We start from the raw sequence: 22285 nt of genomic DNA, 5'->3' as shown, positions 1-22285 counted from the left end.
GAAACACTGAGGATACCACTCAATAGCACAGTTATAATAACTTTGCTAACTCCTCCAAGATAAGAATGCCAAGCCATTTTCATTCAGAGGCTGTAATACTTTGGCAAGATAAGAGAATGACAATTTCCGCAAATGGTATCTCCCCTCTCAGGCACACCCTATGATCTCATCCTGGGAGAATTTTTTCCTTTCAGGAATTGGGTGTGTTTTTTTCCTCCACTCTCATCTGTCCTCAAGAGAGCAGATTATTGCCTTTAAAAAATTAAAAGACCTTTCTTAGGGTGATTTTGTAAATCACAATGACTCAAAGCCAAATGAGAGTGGGGAATCATGATTATAACATCTATCTACCAAAATTTTCCCTCAAAGGAAAATAAATGACCTTGCTTTTTTCTAAATGTTCCCAAGTTCACCTCTTACTTCATCATTCAACTTATTTATTGCTCATTGCATGAGAAGAGAATGTCAAAGATCTTCAGCTGTGTCCAAAATGATGGAAAAGAATCCCTTATGTGAACCTGATACTTATATCAAATCTAGGAAAAGGGGTATGCTTTTAACGAATCAAAAATAATTCTTACTTGCTGTGGAAGTTTGATATGCATTCCAAAAAGAGATATTGATTACATTTGTAAACTGGTTGATTCCTCTGGGCATGGCACCCTTTGTATTAGATCAGCTGAGATGTCTTTGATTCAATTATGTTATGATTATGGCTTTGATTCAACCTCGTCATTATGCCTTGCAGGGTTGAGTCCCTACTCCCTTGGTGGGCTGATAAAACAGATTCTCACACACTGAAGTGGACACACAGAGAAGAACAGAGAGCAAGAGAGAGCTCATTAGACACAGCAGAGGCCCGGGGAAGAGAGATGAGCCCGGCAGTCTACAGCTGACTTTGTTGAGTTAGCAGAGCAGCTGAGCCCAGAAAGAAATGAGTCCCAGGGAGAGCCTTATGCCAGCCTACAACTGAGATCAGAAGGAGCTGGGACCACGGAGCCCCAAGAGCAAGGATGAACCCTCACATTCATCGCCCGCCATCTTGCTTCAACATGTGGCAAATGACTTTGGGTGAGAAAGTACTTCTTATGGTGCCCTGAGCGGGACTCTTTTAGAGCCTTGTGACTATAAGCTTCTACCCTTTATAAAAGCCAACAGAGTTCTGGTACTTTGCATCAGCACCTCTTTGCCTGACTAATAAGCTTGCACACCAGGAAAAAATAAAATAAAAAGTGCTGTGTGGGAAAACGTGTAGGGTGTGTTTGTGTGTGTGTGGTGTGGCGACATGGTATGGGAGTGTGATGCATGAATGTGTGGTGTGTGGTTTGTATCGTGTTGTATATTGGATGAGGTGTGTGTGAAGTGAGGTACGCGGTACCCATGGTAGGCTATGGAGTGTGTCTGTAGTTTGTGTGATCTGTGTGGTACAGAGTATGTGTGATCAGGTGTGGTGTGTGGTGTGTGGTGTGTGTTTAGTTTGTGTGATCTGTGTGTGTGGAATGAGATATATGTGATAAGATATGGTGTGTGGAATGTGTGGTGTGTGGTGTGTGTAGTTTGTGTGGTCTGTGTGTGGGGGGTGAGGTATAATGTGTGATGAGGTGTGGTGTGTGGAGGGTACGATGTGTGTGTAGTGTGTGTGAGATGAGGTGTGGTATGTGGAGTGTGGTATGTGTAGTTTATATGGTCTGTGTGTGTAGGATGAAGTATGTGTGATGAGGTATGGTGTGTGGAGTGTGCAGTGTGTTTAGTTTGTGTGGTCTATGTGTGGGGGATGAGGTATAATACCTGCGATGAGGTGTGGTATGTGTCGTGTGGTATGTGTAGTTTGTGTGGTGTGTGTGTGGGCTGAGGTGTGGTATGTAGAGTGTGGTATGTGTGTTTGTGTGGTCTGTGTGTGTGTAGGATGAGGTATGTGTGATGAGGTATGTGTGTGGAGTGTGTGGTGTGTATAGTTTGTGTGGTCTGTGTGTGTGTGATGAGGTGTAGTATGTGTCGTGTGGTATGTGTAGTTTGTGTGGTCTGTGTGTGGGCTGAGGTGTGGTATGTGGAGTGTGGTATGTGTGTCTGTGTGGTCTGTGTGTGTGTAGGATGAGGTATGTGTGATGAGGTGTGTTGTATGGAGTGTGTGATGTGTATAGTTTGTGTGGTCTGTGTGTGTGGGATGAGGTGTGGTATATGGAGTGTGGTACGTGTGTTTGTGTGGTCTGTGTGTGTGTAGGATGAGGTATGCGTGACGAGGTGTGTTGTGTGGAGTGTGTGGTGTGGATAGTTTGTGTGGCCTGTGTGTGTGGGATGAGGTGTGGTCTGTGTGCTTGTGTGGTCCGTGTGTGTAGGATGAGGAATGTGTGATGTGGTGTGGTGTGTGTGTGTGTGTGTACATGTGATAAGGGGAATCTTCCTTACCATAAATTCAGAACCAAGAAGAAGCCAAATGAAGGAAGCACTTCCCAGGTCAGAGCTCCCCGAGCAACGCAGAGTAGGGCGGCACAGCCACGCTCGTGACGACGTCCCGCTCACCGCACACGTCCACAGCGGGCTCACGTCGACTGCAAGCTGATGGTGCTGCGGCAAGGCCGACAGGCCCTCGCCCGGCGCAGCCCTCGCGCGCGCTCCGCGGCTTCGAGCCTCGCTCCTGGGCCTCAGGCGCCTCCACGGAGGACGGCAGTTGAGGCGCCTTGGGGAGAACACTAAGGGGGGGCGGTCTCCTCAGCACCAGAGGTGTGGCGACCACGACAACTGCTTCTCACGGTCGTACCATGACTGTGTCACACGTGTGAGGAAGCTTTCACGTCACAACCCCACACAAAACGTAGGGCGCGTGGTTAGAGATACCTGCCGGTCCTCCCAAGGAAAATAGTCTAACTCTTCCTTAAAAAGAAAGGGTGGAAAACAGAGCCTGGCTCGGCAGAAGGTGCGGGAAGGCAAACAGACGGCTGAGGTGGCGTGACCGCCCGCTGGGGGCCGGCGACCGCTCTCCTTCGCACGGCTGCCCCCCGGCTTCCCCCCCCAGCCCCTCACGAGGACGAGGGCTTCTCTGAGGTGAGGGGCCCCGTGGAGGCCGCCAGAGGCTCAGACGAGGCCCCCACAGAACCACCACACGTATGGTAAGCGACATCGCCTCGGCTCGCGTGAACTGGCTCCACAGCCATGAACCGGGCTCCAGTTCCAGTGCTCTGTCTGTGAGAAAAGAGACCAAATATTCACCCAGAAAGAGGCAGAGAGGGATGGAGAGGGGGGCGTGTTCTAAATACATCTTGGCTTACTGCTGCGGATTGAATCATGTCCCGAGACAAGTTCAAGTCCTCAAGCCCCAGCCCCCGAATTCCCCACCCCCGTCCCGTTGGTGTGAACCCATCTGTAAGACTTAATTCTTACTTAAATATTTAGACAGGGCCAAGTTGAACAGGGTGGACTTTGATCCATGTGATTGGAGTCTTGACAAGCAGAGGAAATCTGCATACATGCAGTCAGAAGGTAGAATTTGGTCAACAGGGAGAGAGAGAGAGAAATCATTTGATGGAGTGACAGAGGGTTGCCTGAGCCCTATAGACTTTGGGGAGAAAGCAAGACCTGCCGCTACTTCTTTGAACTTCTAGCCTCCAAAACAATGAGCCAATAAATTCCTGGTGGTTAAGGAGACCCACTGTATGCTCTTTGTCATAGCAGCCTGGGCAAACCGAGACATCTGCATATCCGATAAGTCACATCGTCCCTCCAGAATTTCAGTTTCCCAGCTTAAATACTGAACCACCTGGCGGCTCACTCACACCATTCATTTCAACACCTTCTCTCACAGATGCCACTTAGCATAATAATAACTTCCTTTTCAGCTCTTCTCTGTGTTTTCAGTAATGCAGCCATCAGGCTACAAGCCAGAGGGCAGACAATGGGGACAGGCTTTCAAATGCACTTAGTCCAGGAATATGCAGCCTCCGTCAAAGAGCCCAGCAGTCCCCAGGGTTCAAGGTCACTTTAGGGCACACAAGTGACCCCTGGGTGCTGGCCTGGCACCTGTGCCAGGGGCCCCACTCTCCACCCACCATCGCCACCCAGGAGGCTGTCCTGTGAGTCCACACATCTGACGGGGCCTCCCACCCCTGCCCTGGGAAGCACAGGCTGTGGAGGGTGGCAAGTCATGGAAGTACATACAGTTGGAGCAAAATAAGTGAATTCAAACAAGTTTCGTGCCTTGGGCCCTGGCCTCTCTAATGCTCTCTATTCCACATCTGAGTTGTCAGAGAACCTTTTCATGCTTCTGTTTTAAAGACTAAGGCTAGACTTCATGTGACTACTTGAAATAAGAATGAAGAGCACGGAACGGAGATTAAAAACACAGGCTCTAGGGAAGCAGATGTGGCTCAAGAAGTTGGGTGCCTGCCTATCACATGGGAGGTCCCAGGTTCAGTCCCTTCTAAAGAAGGTCCCTTCTAAAGAAGAGGAGCAAAACAGTGAGCTGGCGCAACAGGCTGGTGTGGAGAGCTGACGCAACAAGATGATGCAGCAAGACGACACAGTGAAGAGACAGAGTGAGGAAACACGATGAGAGACACAACAACCCCGAAGTGGAGGTGGCTCATGTGATCGTACACCTCCCTCCAAAATGGGAGGTCCCAGGTTTGATTCCCAGTGCCTCCTAAAAAAGAAGGCAAACAGAGAGGAGACAGCAAGTACAAACAAGGAGGGCGGGGAATGAATAAACAAAAATAAGTCTTAAAAAAAAAAAAAAAAAGACGCCCTGCTAGGCTGACTCCAGGTGGCTGAAGAGGGCCCTGCTGGCTGCCTGATGACTCGAAGGCTGAGTCAGGTGGTGACCGAGGAGGTGGCAGGGAGAACTCGAGAGTCAGAGGTCCATGCACCTCATTTCCAAATCCCTCGTGTCCAACTGTCCAGCTGGGCATCTTGTTCCATAGCAGGTACACAGAAAAGAATTGCTTTGCAAGGGTAATCTCCTGTGACTTTACAGCCACAGCCCTTTGCTTGCCCCTCGTCTTTCCCCAACTCTTTTATCACAGCTGAAAGGTGCTGAATGGACAGAAATCTTAAAATGCACCTTTTATTCCTTTGTGGTTATACTGGACAAGAGAAACCCCAACTTGTTGTCAAATGTATCCTTTCAGTGTCTTCCACAGTGAAGCTTTGCCAGAGGTGGGACAGGTGTCCCAGTTTGGGGGGTCCAAGGATGCTAACCTTTCCCAGGGGCTCTTTGCACCATGCCAAGCTCTCCAGTGGGGAGGCTGGGTGCTGAGCCCAGGCAGCTGGGCGGCCGAAGGGAAAGCTGGAATTCCCATAAGGAAAGGAGGCCCAATGACAGTTTACCAGATGGCAAGGGAATTCTTCTCCAATTTTTTCTTGTATCCACAGAGGAAGAGCGAGAAGGAGATGTCAGGCAGCAGGTGGGGGCGTAGGAGGGCGCTGGAGACCCAGCCGGAGGGACCTCACTCCAAACAGAGGCCGAATGAAGCTCAAGGGAGCCTGGCCCTTTCCTCCATGCTCCTGGCTACGATGATGAAGCAGTAACAGGAGCGGAAGTTGACAGCTCCGAGATTCACAGCGGGGCCACTGACAACACAAAGGACTTGGAAGCAAGCCTGAGAAAGAACCTTCTGGAGGTGGAAACAGGATGCTCCAGCCATTGCTCGATTCTCAAGAAAGTAAAGCCACATACTTGTTCTCAAAGTCAGGAGGCGTGAGATTGACCCAAGGGCAGAGCTAAGGTGATTTACTGTCACAGTAAAAAAAAAAAAAAAAAAAGAGACTTTAAAAATGTCTTTGTTTTGCAAAAATACAGATAGAACCAGCAGAAGTATCCGTGACAGCTGTGAAAACATTCAGCTGCCAACGGAGGTCTGTTCCTTTTTCACCACAGCTGTTCAGTTCCACGCAAGGCTCTTCCAAGCTTCCACATAAAAAAATTCTGGGCTCTAAACCTGCACAACAGAGCCCTTGGATTTTCTGAACTAGGCTGCCACCTTGTGGTGGCCGCGAGAAGCACGGAGGATCTGGTTTAATTGCAAGGTCAAGTTCCTGAGAATGTAATGCCAAGAGTTGCAGTAGCTAAACTACCCAAAGCGATCAACAGATTCAATGCAATACCTATCGACGTCCCAGCACTTTCTTGCAGAAATGGAAAAGCCAACCCTTAAATTCATATGGAATTGCAAGGGTCTCTGGATAATCAACTCAGTATTGCAAAAGAACAGCATTGGAGGTCTCACACCTTCCAGTTTAAAAGGTCATGGTAATCAAAACAGTGTGGTACAGTCATAGAGACCAATGGGACAGAATTGAGAGTCCAGAAATCAACCAACACGTGTATGGCCAACTGATTTTTGAGAGGAGTACCAAGTCCACCCCATGGGGAGTTCTTCGACAACTTGTGCTGGGAAAACTGGATTTCCACATGCAGAAGAATGAAGCTGGATCCCTCCCTCACACCATATGCAAAAATTAACTTTAAATGGAGCAAGAACCTAAACGTAAGAGTTAAAACACTACAAATCTTAGAAGAAAACAAGCAAGAATTGCATATATTAGATCCAACTGCCATTCAAACATTACAAATCCCCATGGAGATACATGCGATCGGGTTAGAATTAAAATTTGCTCCTTTTTTTCCACACTCCTGCTTTCACGCATATTTAGATCTGATTCAGCAATAATTCATTGTGCTGAAAAAGCCCATTTCATTTAACTTCACTTGGCTTGATATTTATGAAGTGCACCGCCATTTTTTTGAAAGAAAGAAATCAATTAACTAGTTCAGGCATGAAAATAGAATAGTGTTAGACACCTTCTGCTGGTATAACACAAAGGCATTTCTAAAGCAAGTGACACTCACGGGGTGTCCTTTCTCCCCTTGTCCAATTTGACTTTTTGTTCCCATGCGTTTCTTTAATACTTTGACTTCATATGTAAGTAGCCCTAAAATATTGATGCATTGTTTTATGTGCTTTTATAAACATAAATGGTATTATACGGAAGGTATCTTTGTGCAACTTGTTTTTTTTTTCTTCATGGAATGCTGTTTTAAAAAATTCTTCCATGTTGCTGTTGGTAATTCTAGGTTGTTAATTTTCACTGCTCCTGTGTTGTTCTGTTTTCTTGAATAGATGTTTACATGTCTCTACTGATTCACTCTCCACTGATAGGTATTCAGGTCCCTCTTTACAATTTATTTTGCATTAACATAAAATGACTATTCTTAGATATGTGTTCCTGTGTACATGTGCAAGACTTTTCTAGGATCTATATCTAGGAGTGAAATTCCTAAGTCAAAACCTGTAAAATTGTGCAGTGCCAAGTATAAACTCTAATGTAAACTATAGTCCGAGGTTAGTGGCAATGCTTCAATATGTGTTAATCAGTTTTAACAAAGGGACCACACTAACGAAAGATGTTGCTAATGGGGAAAAGCATGTGTGGGGAGGGTAAGGTAAATGGGAATCCCCTATATTTTTATTTATTTTTTTATCCCCCCCTTGTGGCTTTTTGCATGCTGTCTGCTCTCTGTGTATTCTTCTGTGTCTGTTATTTTTATTTATCCACCGTCTCCCCCTTGTGGCTTGCTTGCTGTCTGCTCTGTGTGTCCATTCGCTGTGCGCTCTTCTGCGTTTTTTTTTTTCGCTTGTCTCCCTTTCCGTTGCGTCGCCTTGCTGAGTCAGCTCTCCACGGCACTTGCAGGCTGGGTGGCACTCAGTGGCACCCAGGCCGGCAGCTCTCTGCAATGCGTGGGCGAGCCTGCCTTCACAAGGAGGCCCCGGGATGCGAACCCAGGACCTCCCGTATGGTAGACGGGAGCCCAACTGATTGAGCCACAGCCGCTTCCCGAGTCCCCTGTATTTTTAATGTAACATTTATGTAATCTAAAGTTGCTATAAAATTAAGAATAATTTAAAAAAAGGAAAAAGTATCTGTATCTTCAACTTTGCAGTGTCAAATTGTTTCCCACAGTGCTTATTTCAATTTAAACTTCTTCCAGGAAAACCCCAGAGCTCTACAAATTTGTTAATATTTGGAACTGTCCCTTTTAACTACCGCTACTATACAAGAGTAGTAGGAGGCTGAAGAGCTTCTCATGAGCTTTTTGTTTTGGTTTGGTTTTTAGGAGGTACAGGGGATTGAACCTGGGACCTTGCATATGGGAAGCAGGAGCTCAACCACTACGCTACACCGGCTCCCCTCTCACCAGTCTTTTAACAAGGAAGTTCCTTACTTGTGAATGGCCACCGGTGCCCATTTTTCTAATTAACTGTCTCTCCTCCTGGTTTCCAGGAGTCTTTTATAAGATACTAATTACCCGCTAAGTATCTTATAAATATCTTCTCACCTATATGTCTTTTCACTCTTGTTGGTGATTTCTTTGGCCAAAGCGAAACAAATTTTTTTTTTTATTTGAACGCAGCAAAATTTATGCATCTTTGTGGTCGTGATTTGTGCTTTTTGGGTCTCCAGCTATCTTTCCTATCTCAACCTCTTAGAAGCATGCTCCTATATTTTCTTCTAAAAGCTCCTTTTTTTATTGCTTTTAAACCTTTATTTTATACATATAATAATTGATACATATATCTAAAAGTTTTATGGTTTTGCTTCCCACATTTCAGTCTTTCATCTAAAATTGATTTTTGTATGTAGTGTCAGGTTAGTAGTTCAGTGTTTATATATAAAACCAGTTGAAGCAGCAGCATTTTTTTCTAGTCAGTCTTTTCCCCACAGAACTGCAACACTTGATCTTTTTTTTTAAAGATTTATTTTTTAACTTATTCCCCCTCCAACCCCCCCGCCCCCAGGTTGTCTGCTCTCTGTGTCCATTCACCATGTGTTCTTCTGTGTCCGCTTAGATTCTTGTCGGTGGCACCAGGACTCTGTGTCTCTTTCTGTTGCATCATCTTGCTGCGTCAGCTCTCCGTATGTGCGGTGCCACTCCTGGGCAGGCTGCACTTTTTTTTGCACTGGGCAACTCTCCTTAAGGGGCGCACTCCTTGTGCGTGGGGCTCCCCTATGCAGGGGACACCCCTGCGTGGCACGGCACTCCTTGCGCGCATCAGCACTGCACATGGGCCAGCTCTACATGGGTCAAGGAGGCCTGGGATTTGAACCCTGGACCTCCCATGTGGTAGGTGGACGCTCTTATCAGTTGAGCCAAATCTGCTTCCCCAATACTTGATCTTGAGTTCCTGTATATGAATGGATCGGTCCCTAGATTCCTCTATTCTAACAATCTATTTGTCTATGGCACCATTCTCATTTCTATAAATGTATAATTCACACTATCTGGTTGGGGTGAGTCCCTCAGCGTGTTCTTCTTCAAAACTGTCTTCATTATTTTTGGATCCTTTGAGCTTCCATATAACTTCTAGAATCTGCTTGTAATTGTTAGGATTTTGGTTCAAATTTATAGCTTTGATAATGCAGCTTATCCACGAGCATGCTTATCTCTGCTTTTACTTAAATCCTCCTAATGACCTTAAACAAAATTACATATTTCTTTCAAAAAGTCATGCATAACTTCTCTTGGTTTTGTTGTATGTTGTTGTTTTCCTTTTAGATTTATTGTTTTTATTTCTCCCCACCCCCTCGTTGTTTGTACTTGCTGGTCTGTTCATCTTCTTTGTTTCTTTAAGAGGCACCGGGAACTGAACCCAGGATCTCCGATGTGGGAGGGAGGTGCCTAATGGCTCTTCCTGGTTTCCAATTTCACTTAAAATCTTGTAAGTAATGTTTGTCTACAAAAGTGATCATATATTAATTCTCAAATTTACCAGCAAAAGGTCATTCACATTCTCCTTTTCTGAAAAAATTAATTGCTGTTTCTGTGGTTACATCCCCTTCTTTATTCCCACTAGTATTTGCGTTCTCTCTTTTTTCTTGATTATCTTGGATAGGGGTGTCTCCTTTAATAGAGTTTTTCCAAGAGGCAACTTTTGGCTTTGTTGATAATCTCCCATATATATTTATTTTCTATTTCATTAATCTCTGCTATTTATTGTTTTCATCCTTTGAGATATTGTTGTCCTTTCTCTAATATCGTAATGAAATGTTTAGCTTATACATTCACAGACTTTCTTTTTTTCTAATGTAAGCATTTAAGGTTACAGATTTCCAACGAAAGAGACGTTTACCTTGCTTTGAAGCTCAGGTGTTTTCCATTGGCAGCTCATGGTCATGGAGCCTTTTTTCTGGAAGAGGCACTGAAGGGCAGCTTCCAAAGATCCATGGGCCCCTGCTATCAAGACCTTCTTTCCACTCAAATTTATACCTGCCAATCAAATGAAGCGTCAAGATTATAATCACAACTTCAGATCCTTACTCCCATATAACATTTTTAAAAATCTTTTTCATTTAAAATATTCCAAACTTAAGAGTACAGCTGCAAAAAATAACACAAAACCCAGAGAACTGCAACATTTCCCCACCCAGAAACTCAAATCACATTTTTAAAGTTTTGCCACATTTGCCATATCGTTCTCTTTCTCTTTGTAGCTATACATCTATGTGTGTATGCATATATATGTGTGTGTATGCATTTACCTATCCATCTACCTGTTCATCTGTTTTCTAGACTTTTGAGAGTAGGTTGCGTACATGTACTCCTTGAATACATAGTACTTCCATGTGCTTTCCTACAAATTCCATACAGCTTTAACCTAAGGAAAAACATGCCTCTGAAACCTGGCTCTCGCAGCACCAACCTACAATGAATATGCATAAAGAGTGGGCTGTTGTAATTAACCAAATTTCTCTATTCAAAGCCTTTTTTTAAGGCAGTACCGGGGACTGAACCAAGGATATTATACATGTCAGCTCTCTGTGTGTGCGGGGCCATTCCTGGGCAGGCTGCACTTTCTTTCGCACTGGGTGGCTCTCCTTACTGGGCGCACTCCTTGCGCGTGGGGCTCCCCTACATGGGGACACCCCTGTGTGGCACGGCACTCCTTACGCACAACAGCACTGCGCATGGGCCAGCTCCACACTGGTCAAGGAGGCCCGGGGTTTGAACCGAAGACCTCCCATGTGGTAGACGGACGCCCTAAACACTGGGCCAAGTCCGCCGCCAGTATTTTCCTCTTTTTTACTCAAATTGGACAAGGGAAAATTTTAGTTAGTTAGACTGTTATGTACTCAGCTAACTAGTCCTTAAGTATATGAGATATTCTGTAATAATTTACTTAAGAAATTTAATAATCAAGGAGAAAGTATTCATTTTTTTTTTCTCTGACACAAAAATGTAAGGTCAAGGGGATAATGATAGATACTAAGCACTGATTACTTATAAAGGCACTGCTCAATAATAAATCCCAGTATAGGTTTCTAGGTCTTAAACTTTTTTTTTTGAGGTACCAGGGGCCGGGGATTGAACCTGGGACCTCATATGTGGGAGGCCGGCGCTCCACCATTGAGCCTCATTGGCTCCCCTGAGTTGGTTTTTGCGTTTGTTTCGCTTGTTGTTTGTTTTTTGTTCGTTTGTTTTTCAGGAGGCACTGGGAACTGAACCCGGAACCTCTTATGTGTGGGAGGCAAGCGCTCAACCACTCAAGCCACATCTGCTCCCTCTCACTTAAGTCTTAAAAGAATTTCTTACCTGAGCCTACATCTTGGCAGATTGGAGAAACTGAAAATTGAAACAGTTCTCATTGTGGTTACTATAACTCTCTCATGAAAGAATTTGCCATAAAATAGGTTCATTGTTCATCTGACCAGTTCCTCTTTTAAATTATAAATACAGTCCACCTTACTAGAAATATTTGCTGGTCGTCCATATTTCCCAAAAGAAAATGTGAGAAAAATAAAGCCCATACTGAATTTCACCTCCGTGGCTCAGTTAGAATCTTGCAGAAACAAATGCGCTTTAAAAATAATATAAAAACCAGTAAATAGAAAACAGCAGCTTTTCTGAAGGAGCATCGTACCTGATTTTTCAAGAAGTTCAATAACGGCTCTGGCAACAGGTGAGACAAAACACTCCTGGGCATTCCCGCAGACCAGCTTTCCCAGGTTTACGCTTGTCACTCTGAATCAGAAAACGGGCAAACAGGTAAGCCCAAACGCGTCAACACTCCCTCGCATGACACGCCAATGTGTTAATTCCAAATAACACCCAGCTCGACACTGGATAGAAACAACCCTGTCTATATGCATTAAAGGCTGGACAGGAAAAAAGGTCACTAGCTTTTCAGAGCAGAACGCCAGCCCTGCCGGGTCCACCGCACAACTCCAGGGGGCACTGCCCCACAGGCATCTGTACAATGGTGGTGATACCGTCCAGCCCTCCCTACCCGGGAGAAAAGTCACATCTCGGTCAATGTCAACATCCAGAACCAAAATGCTACACATCTGAGGCAACCTAGCCAAGACCTAGGAATCACCCACTTGACCTTGCTATGTATCAACTTGACCTTGCTATGTATCAACTTGGGAAATGAAGGAAAAGAAAAAAGAGGGGCTGTGTACTTTCAACAGCTCTGTGACCCTCCTGCTTCAAGTCGAGGACAAACCAGTCCATAACTGGCCTAAACGGAGGGTATCCATCAGACGAGGACCAAACTGGAAACATTTAGACAAGGGCTCTTAACCCTACCCTTCTATGCAAGACTAGGAACCGTGCCGTGATAGAAGCAAACCTTCAGGTTTTGAAAGTTCTCATTGTTTAGGGCTGTTTCTGCCTCTAGAATTAATCTACTGCAGGACAGAGATTTTAGTGACGGCTCTCAAACCCGTATTCGGGTCTACCCTAAGTCTGAGTCACAATAAAGAAAGGAAGAAACCTGGGTGCTTCAGGCAGGGGGCTGTATGTCAACCCCTGCAAGACAAAGTGGCTTAGAACTCGGACATTTTAAGTGACAGTTTTGATTTTCCTCCCACATTTCAAAGAAAGCCTTTTGTCACGAATAAAAGCACTTCTGTTTTGTTTTCATTTCTCACCTGGCTTAGGATTAAGGTAGACTATGAGACTGCTGAAAAATCAAGTCCCTGGGCTCTTTCTCCAACCACACAGACTTAACAAACACAAGCTATTAGAACAGGAAGGCTGGCCAGATTCCGTAACTCGAGAGGGAAGTTACGAGATGAATGCGGCGGTGCAAGGAGATTCCTTCCAGAATGGCACCCAAGCCCTGCCAAAAGGGCAAATGAGGTTTCCAAAATTGGTGACTTTCTTATGCGGAATTTTAGTCTTTTTAAAAAAAATTCTATTATGCAGAATTTGAAAGACCCTCAAGTGCCTGAAATATTTAGAAATTCTCTCATCTCTTATTGACATGGTCAAAACTAATGGAAGGAATTTAGAAAAGAGTAATAATTGCCCCAGAAAAAAATGTTTCTACCCATCCACATCTTTCTCTGGTTTCAAGGCGTTGAGGACTTTGCTGCTGAAGGATTTCTCGGAGATCTGAAGGGCCAGGCCGTGTACTCGAGGATCTTCGTTGATCTTCAAGATTTCATCTATAATCTACAGAGAAGAAATAAAGTAGTTATAAAAATAGGATCCAACGGAGCAGGGGTAGCCCAGCGGCTGCGCACTGCTTTGCACATGTGAGGTCCCGGGTTCCACCCCCTGGTACCTCCTAAAAAAAAAAAAAAATCCAAGAAAAGAAGCTTTACATGAGAATGGATTCAGAAAGATGCACTGCTCCAGCTCCTGTCTGACTCCTTGCTGAACACTCGGTGTAAAGCACACCTAAGTCTATTTCCCTTTTTCCTCAAGTTTCTAAAAGTGCAAAAGAATCTTGGCTGGATTTTTTTAGTGGCTTCTGTCTCTCTTATGGATTTATTCTCTGCCAGGAAAAAAAAACAAAAAAAGCAGCACAGCTCAAGAGTTAAGATTTAGATAGGCAAAAAACAATTCCCTCTCAACAATCATATTTTAAGCCAGACACACTGCCGGCTTTTAGAAAGGCCAAGAAGCAGGATTCTCAAGCAGCACAACCTGCCCCAGCCAAGCTTGGGTTTCAAACACAATGGGCTCAACAAAAGCTTCCCGATCATGACCTTGAAGAAATCTACCCTCAGGCCCTCGTGTTCCCTGCATCTGCAGGGCATATTGGAAGCATTTTTAAAGGCTTACGATATATAAATTGTAAGCATTTGTACCTCCTTTTCATAGAAAACACCAGCATAATTCACTATTTATGAAAAAGCCCAAAGTATATTTGGGAAGCTTAGGGGCATATGCCTTTACATAAGCAATGCTTCGGCCTCTCTCTGTACCAGGAGATAAGACCCTGACTTATTTCACTTAGAATGATTTGTTCGTAACACGAGCCTGTGCTGATGGATCTCAGTAGGAGGCTGTATTGGTTTGCTATTTTTGTCTCATTGCCTAGCAAAAATCACTGCAAGTTCATGTGGAAAGAAAAAGCCATCTGACTTCCAGAAAATTCAGAAAGTTTTGTTCCATTCCCTCACCATTTTCATTCATTCAACAAACAGGCTCTGAGTGCCTAACTTGGCTCCAGTAGTAAGTAAAAGAAACAGAGCCACAAACGAAATAGACAAAATGCCTGTCCTCACAAAGCTATATTCTAATGGGACACAGAAGATGACATGAGAATAAGGTGAGAATGGGATGGGAGAAGATGGGATGGGAAGGGATAGGATGTGATGTGATGGATGAGATGAGACTGGGATGGCATTGGATTGAGTGAGATGAGACTGATATGAGATTGGGGAGAGATTAAGATGGGATGGGGAAGTGGACTTGGCCCAGTGGTTAGGGCGTCCGTCTACCACATGGGAGGTATGCGGTTCAAACCCCGGGCCTCCTTGACCCATGTGGAGCTGGCCCACATGCAGTGCTGATGCAGGCAAGGAGTGCCCTGCCATGCAAGGGTGTCCCCCGCGTAGGGGAGCCCCATGCACAAGGAGTGCGCCCAGTAAGGAGAGCCGCCCAGCGCGAAAGAAAGTGCAGCCTGCCCAGGAGTGGTGCCACACACACGGAGAGCTGACACAAGATGAGGCAACAAAAAAAGAAACAGATTCCCGTGCCGCTGACAAGAGGAGCGGACAAAGAAGATGCAGCAAATAGACACAGAGAACAGACAACCGGGGGGGGGGGGGGCGGGGGAAGGGGAGAGAAATACATAAATAAATCTAAAAAAAAAAAAGATGGGATGGGATGAGATGAGATTGGGATGGGATTGGGATGGCATGGGATGGGGTGAGATGAGGTTGGGATGAGATTGGGATGAGATTGGAATGGGATGAGACTAGATGAGATAAAAAGAAAAGAGAGCTAGGAGGAAGCTGTAGGGTTCTAGGGAAGCAAGATAAATCAAGAGGTATCAAGACCACTGCAGCCACCTTACAGACCAGGGACTGCCCACGTCTCAACTTCATTCATGTACAAGAAAAATAAACGTAGGCATTATTTAAGGTTCTGATCACTGGTTTTCTATCACGCCGAGCCCAATGGAATCCTCGTCAACACAGCAGGTCTGAAGGAAGGCTGGCCATCAAGGGGTCAGGCACTGACACAGGGGCCGGGAACCTGTGAGTCGCTCCAGCTCCTGCACCCCTGCTGAGGGGGTGGCTGCCTGTTCAGGCTGGTGGGGCTGCTACTCGCCATGGGCCCGTGCAGGTTTACTTCTCAGCTGCCCCCAAACGCCACCGGAGATTCACAGCCCGGTGGCCCTAGATGGACCGCAAAGGTCTTGTTCTATTCCATTATCCTCATCTTGTTCTAGTCCTTTATCTCATCAGTAAGGCCACCGTGGCCTGGAGAAGCCAGTGGACTGGGCCCAAGGTCAAACAACATATTGGGACAGCAAAAAAACTGGAACTAGTGCTTCTGACACTGACAGCGGCCGATCTTCATGAGACCACACTGCCGCGGCCGCTGAAACAACGCAACCAAAATAGCCAAGTCACCCCAAATCTTCACGGAAGCAGGCAACAGCCAAGGGACATTTATATACTAAAGGGAAAAGCTGCGAGCAGCTATAACTCAAGTGGTTGAGCGCCTGCTTCCCATGTCCGAGGTCCTGGGTTCAATCCTCCTAAAAAAAATCAAATATAAAGGGAAAAAAGCTCCACCTTCCCTCTGGGAATTCAGCTGCAAGAAATGGCTGGCTCTGCTCCCACCATGACTAAGGCATACTAAAACAGTCTTCTAGGTCGGAAGAGGAAAGCAAATCGAAGAGTTTAAGCAAGTGTTTTGTTTACCTCATCTTCGCTGCTATCCGGAGGAAGGCAAATGTGAGTGATGTTCAGGCCGGCCTGAAAGGGGAACAGGGCATTATTTCATCACACCTAAGTAACCATATCCTTAAAAATTAGGATGAAGTCTCAAAAATCAACCATCCTCACCTCCTCTGCCAAATTCTGGTTTACTTCTTGCATCAAGTTATCATCGCCAGTCTTTGGGGAGGGCGAGAAGGAGAACATGACATTAAAACACTCTGAAGAAGCACAACACATAACACAAAGACCAATTCTGGGATTAGAAATGATCTAACTATAAAGATGCTGAGGAAAATGCAGAAGAAAATCTTATCGCTCCTGAAAGGACACTAACGGCGGGGATCTGTTAACTTATTTCTAATCTTTCAAATTACGCCCCAATTTTATACGATGCCTCCTATTATAGAAGATAGACAGCCAAATGAGGATACCAGGGACAGGAGTTCAAACGACTGCCCTTAGGTAGAAAAAAAGAATAAGCAGAATATAGCATGAGGCGCAAGGTCCAAACAGGATTTTCTTTCTACTCTCCCAAATCTCTCTTTTTTTTTTGGTAAGGGGATGTGGATGCAGACCCTCTAAAATGTAGTTGACCTGATTTGAACATAGCTCCACGATCTTGAAAACATAATATTGGGATGGGGCTAGAGGCTGCCATTTTGATCCATTACCGAAAACCCAGGAGCGGCCCACTGTTGGGTGCCAGCTTTCCTCATTCTTGCCCACACCCATCTTGGCAGGAGCATGCCAGTAAACACGGGCAACAGGCAGACTGCAGCTCTGAAGCAGGGGCTGCTACCAAGAGACGTTCACCGAGTGCAAAGTCCTTCTGACATGGTCAGGGCTTCCAGCCCCGTCAAGCTCCGGCAGGCATTACAAGATGTTGTAGGAAGGTCACCAAACACCCTTGCTTCATCTGCCTTCCACGGAAGCAAAGGGGAGCTTTTATCCCTAGCACCTTCAAATCACACTTGGAGGAGCAGAGGTTGCCCACTGGTTGAACGTCTGCTTCCCACGTGCGAGGTCCTGGGTTCAATCCCCGGTACCTCCTTAAGAAAAAAAAAAATTACATTCCTAAGAACATGTGGATTACAATGTCATTTGTAATGCAACTTCCAAGGCCTACCTCCCACCTCAGACCAAAGAGAAGACTCAGAAAAGATGTCACTGCATCTAATCAGTCCTCACTACTCACGAATCTGTAGCCCCAAAGAAACAAAATGACTACATAAAGGAGAAGCCAGAGCATTTACTGTTGAACCCTCCCCTCCATATTACGCCAGAATGGAGTTTCTTTGGCCCAAAATGCAGTCATCTTGGTACACAATCATCTTCTAAACTGAAAAGTATCAGAAAACTGTAGACTGGCCCTATTCTCACTTTACCTGAATAACAGCAAGAACCGGCTTAAAGGCAGGATTTTTTCCTTGCAATAAACTCAGAACTTCTTTTGAATTCTGAATGACTTCTCTGCATCGAGAAAGAAAAACAAGGTCACGTCTTCATTAATGACTAGAAAGGACTTACACAACACACGTTCTTAGAAAGTTCTTTAATAGAAGCGAAAATAATTAGACATCAGAAGGAAGCGCTCCAAGTGTAGAGAAGGAAGGGCAGGTTAACAGTGAAATGAAATGGAAAATACAAACAGTATGAAATGGGACTATCTCATTTTCAAATTATGCCGAAATAAACTAGATGTTAACAGTTTTTTAGGGATGGACGTTTCTCTTGGATTTTGCCAATTTACTATCACAGAAGTTTGTGTCTATGTGTTTAAGCAACCTCTTTCCCTTATCCCTCCCAGCCCCCCCCCCCAAAAGTTTGGGATTTATGGGGAAAGCAAGCACCGGTGAGGACAGGATGGAATAGCTAGGGAAGCTGGGAAACGGGCTTGCCGTTGGACAAGAAGTGTTAGGTCAGGGAAAATTCCAGGTCCGAGTTGAAAGAAGGGAGAGAAAGGAATAAAGGACAGGAAATGGTGCCCAAACGCTGGGGATGCACCAGAATTTAATCAGCTTCAAAGGGAGGATGCTCAGGCAAGGCTTTGGAAGGCCACCAGGATTTGTCACTGTCCCCTGGGCTGAACCCGAAGGGGTGGGCATTGCAGTGTAGGAGATCTGAGTTGGTTTTGTTTTCAATGAAGAGCAAGGCACTTAATCCCTCGTGAATTTACTTTCATCACTGATTGGATGAGCGAGAGCACCCTCGCCTTACAAACGAGCACCAAACACCCTGTCTACAACGGTACCGGGGGGACCCGCCTGCTGGGTCCACGACCGGGGGACACTCGAGTGGGTGTCCAAGGGGTCTCCCAAGGGGTGCAGAAGCAGTCCCCGTGGGGCTTGAGGACAGTAAAGGTCCTTCTTCCACTCTCCCCCGCGGAGGGGGGGAGGCTGACGCCAGGCGGGAGTGAGTGGGGGGCGCGCGGGACCCGCCCTGGGGAGATGGAGAAATCCCGACGCGCGGGCCCTCCCGCGCCAAGCCGGGGGCGCGGCTGCGAAGGCGGCGCCCCGTCCTCCCGCCACCGCCGTCAGCCCGGGCTCCATTTTCACTTCCCCCATAAAAGGCTTTTGCAAATCCCAAGGCACCGGGTCCCTGCACGGGGGCGCGCCCCCGGCGCTCCCGCGCGGGGCAGGAGGGGACTGCGGCCCGCCCCGCGCCAACCCCGCCGCGCTCCCGCCGGCCCCGCACCCCCGGGCCGCCGCGCCGCCCCTCCCCGCGCCCGGGCACCCACCCGCCCCGGCCCGCCCCTCCCCGCGCCCGGGCACCCACCCCGCGGCCCGCCCCGCACCCGCGCCGGCGCGGCGCCATTGCATCAGCGCGCGGCGCACGTGGAGGCCCGCACGCGCCAGGCTGCGCGCACCCTGGCGGGGCGAGGGGCGCCCGGCGCCCCCGGGCCCGTGCTCCCCCCACATCCCCGCCCCCCGAGATCTGAGCCGAAGCCCCCCGCCCCTCCCGGGGTCCCCGCGGCCGCCCCGCACTCACCTGACCACCGAGGCCCGCGCCGGGGGCCCCCGGCTGCCCGGGCCGCAGCTGCCTCGGGCCCGGGCGTCCTGCCCGCGCCCCAGCGGCTCCTCCTCGGCGCCCCCGGCCCCGCTGCGGGCCCGGCAGGAGGGCGGGGGGCGGCCGAGCGGGCGCAGGAAGCGCGGGAGGCGCGCGCTCATGGCGGGGACGGGGACGCGGCGTGGCCCGGCGGCGCGGGACGCGACCCGCTCCTCCTCCTCCCCGCGCGGCGGGGGCCCCGGCTGCACCCAGAGGCTGTGACGTCCCGGGGGCGGGGGCCTGCGTGTCGGGGACGGCTCGGAGGCCGGCGACGTGACGCAGGTCGCGCCAGGTCGGGGCTCGGACCTGCCCCGGGGGCGGCGCCTTCCCCTCCCCGCCGGGGATGCTCCCCGCACCCTCGGGTCTCCCGCGGCTTCCTGAAAGCACCCGCCAGGGGGTGCGCAGCGGGGCTGCGAGGTGCGTGCGCCTCGGGGGGCTGCCTCTGTCACCTCTTGTGACCCTTACAGCTGTAAGGAGGCGACAGGGGCGCCTCTTGGGCATCTTGTAAGACGAAGGGGGTGGTGGTGAGAGGGTTTCCATCCGCGAAGCACTGCTGCGTGCTGCAGAGCTACCTCGTTGTTAATCCTGGAAATTCGGAGTTGAGGATACCTGCTGGGTTTCAGTCCTCGGGAAACTGGGGTCCCCGGAGGTAGGTGGATTGATTGGCAGAGCTGAAATGCTCTTCATCTTTGATTGTAGGGTGATGACTAGGGCACAGGGAGAGCCAACATTTTCACCCCTTCAGAGGTAGGGATTATCACTGTTTACAAACAAGGAAAGGCTTTCACAGAAGTTATACTTTATTCACGCAAGTAAACTTCAGAAACAAGATTTATACCACCCAGCCACCTAAATTCTTAAGATCTTGGGCAAGTCACTTAAGCCTCTGAAGTCTTCATCCTTAAAAATTCACTTACCAAAAGAAAAAGAAGAAAAAAAAATTCACCTAACTGCCATTCATTGAACAGGGCTGCATAGCAAGCGCTGGCCGCACAGAGGAAAATCACCCACTTTCCACTGGCAGGCACTTCCCACTACTGACTCCCCGACGACAGTGACAGCTGACGCTCTGCCCGCGGAGACCACATTCCATTTATAGGAAATGTCCAGAATAGGCCAATCTATGGAGACAGAGAAATTACTGGCTGCTGGTGGCTGGGGGTGGGGATGCGGTAGGGAGTGACCCTTGTTTGTTTTTTGGGGGGGAGGGAGTGATGAAAATGATCTATTTAATGGTTGTATTAGTCAGCCAAATGGGTCCTGATGCAAAATACCAGAAATCAGTTGGCTTTTATAAAGGGTATTTATTTGCGGTAGGAGCTTAGTTACCAGGCCGTAAAGCATAGGTTACTTCCCTCCCCCAAGTCTGTTGCCACACGTTGGGGCAGGATGGCTGCCGACGTCCCCAAGAGTTCAGGCTTCTTGGGTTCCTGTCTTCCCAGGGCTGCGTTGCTCTCCAGGCTCAGCTGTGAGCTCACCCCACAAGGCCAGCTGTAGACTATCAGGCGACCAGCTCTGTCTCTCCCCAGGGCTTCTGCCTTGTCTAAGGAGCCGTCTCTATTCGTCTGTGTTCTTCTCCTGTATATGCTCTTCTGGGCTCCAGATCAAAACTCCAGCAGCAAAAAAACTCCAACTCTGTGCTTTGCCATACCTTTTATGTGTGATTCCCCATCCACCAAGGGGCGCCCTACTGACGTGACCCGATCAAAGCCCTAATCATAATTTAATCATGCCCAGGTACAGACCAATTTACAAACATCTATTTTTGGAATTCATAACTAGAGCAAACTGCTACAATGGTGATGCTTGCACAACTCTGGATAATCTAAAAGAAATTGAATTGTATCCTTTAATTGTATGGTACATGGATTGTATCTCAATAAAACTGTTACCGAACAAAAAAGGGGGGTTTTAGGTAGGTAGTTGGGAGTGGCTTAACTCTTTCCTGGAGAATTAGAGAATTCACCAGATAATCCAATGCTTGAGCTGAGTGAGCTGGGGAACACCTGCTAGCTTATGCCAGGTGGGTGACTCAGGACCGTCCTAGCTGCACAGGCAGTCCCAGGGAGGGGACTGGCCATGCTCGAAGCACATCACTGGGGGCTTGGGGCTTTGAGCCTGACTTCCTGGGAGAGGAAGGGGGCTGGAGATGGGAGTTCGACATTGGACATTGATTCACATAATCGTCCCAACATAAGTTAACCCCATAAATCTCTGGACGCCCAAGTTCAAGTGAGCGTCCCTGGTTGGTAGTACACCCTGATGATGTAGCCAGCCCCCTCCTGACTCTGTGGGGAGAGGACACAGAAGCTTTGCAGACGAGGCCCTCCCAGACCTAGCCTCCAGCTCTCTTCTCTTGGCTTCCTTTCTGCTCTAATAAAACTCTAGTCATGCGGAGCGAGCGTAGCTCAAGTGGTTGAGCGCCTGCTTCCCGTGTATGGGGTCCTGGGCTCAATTCCCGGTACTTCCTAAAACAAACAAAAAACAACAACAACAAACCTATAATTATAAGTGTAGTGCTTTCCTTGGTTCTGGAATAGCCAGTTGGTCAGAAGTGCGGGTGGGCCCAGAGTTTGTGACGGGTGCCTGAAGGACAGAGTCTTATAGAGGACGGCCCTAAACCTGTAGGGTCTGGCCTCACTCTGGGTAGAGTCAGAATGGCATGGCATTTCCACGGGAAATAACGCTTCTCTGAACACCCTTCGCTCACAATCTAGAAGCTCCGTATGTGTTGGGAAAGGGCTGGGAAGAAGACCCATTGGTGTTTCAAGCCAGTGTGGGTAATACCAGCCACCCTCTGTGGAAGCAGGTCTCCAAACTAATCAAAATGTTAAGTAGAGAAGAAATAGTACAGAGAGGTGGCTGGTCAAGAGCACCCCGATATCTTCACGTATAAAAGAAACAACCCTCCTGGTCATGAACATTGCATGGAAAAATAGGACATTCTCATGAATTCCATGGCCCAGCAGGTACCAAAGAGGATTTCCCAATGATTGATTAGATACTCTGTGTGGAGAGAAATAGATTGTCATGTTAAAAACTCAGTTGGCAACTGAGTCACAAA

The 22285-nt window shown here is 47.6% G+C and overlaps 1 protein-coding gene across 1 annotated transcript in view; it reads right to left on the bottom strand.

Annotated features, from left to right (window-relative positions):
• Window positions 1–19378, bottom strand: part of MTHFD1L (methylenetetrahydrofolate dehydrogenase (NADP+ dependent) 1 like) — a 204680-nt gene extending 185302 nt beyond the window's left edge. The window contains exons 1-7 of the mRNA XM_058289725.1: window positions 19165–19378; window positions 17562–17646; window positions 16303–16353; window positions 16159–16212; window positions 13323–13447; window positions 11910–12010; window positions 10122–10258 (exon numbers count right to left, since the gene is read on the bottom strand). Coding sequence (XP_058145708.1) covers window positions 10122–10258; window positions 11910–12010; window positions 13323–13447; window positions 16159–16212; window positions 16303–16353; window positions 17562–17646; window positions 19165–19343 — 732 coding nt within the window. The 5' untranslated portion in view covers window positions 19344–19378. The remainder of the gene's footprint in view (window positions 1–10121; window positions 10259–11909; window positions 12011–13322; window positions 13448–16158; window positions 16213–16302; window positions 16354–17561; window positions 17647–19164) is intronic.
• Between the last annotated feature and the right edge of the window lie 2907 nt (window positions 19379–22285).

The sequence above is a fragment of the Dasypus novemcinctus genome, chromosome 28 (genome assembly GCF_030445035.2).
Source record: "Dasypus novemcinctus isolate mDasNov1 chromosome 28, mDasNov1.1.hap2, whole genome shotgun sequence".
Taxonomy (NCBI): domain Eukaryota; kingdom Metazoa; phylum Chordata; class Mammalia; order Cingulata; family Dasypodidae; genus Dasypus; species Dasypus novemcinctus.
Note: the sequence above shows the minus strand (reverse complement) of the source record. Positions and strands in the feature narration are given on the sequence as shown.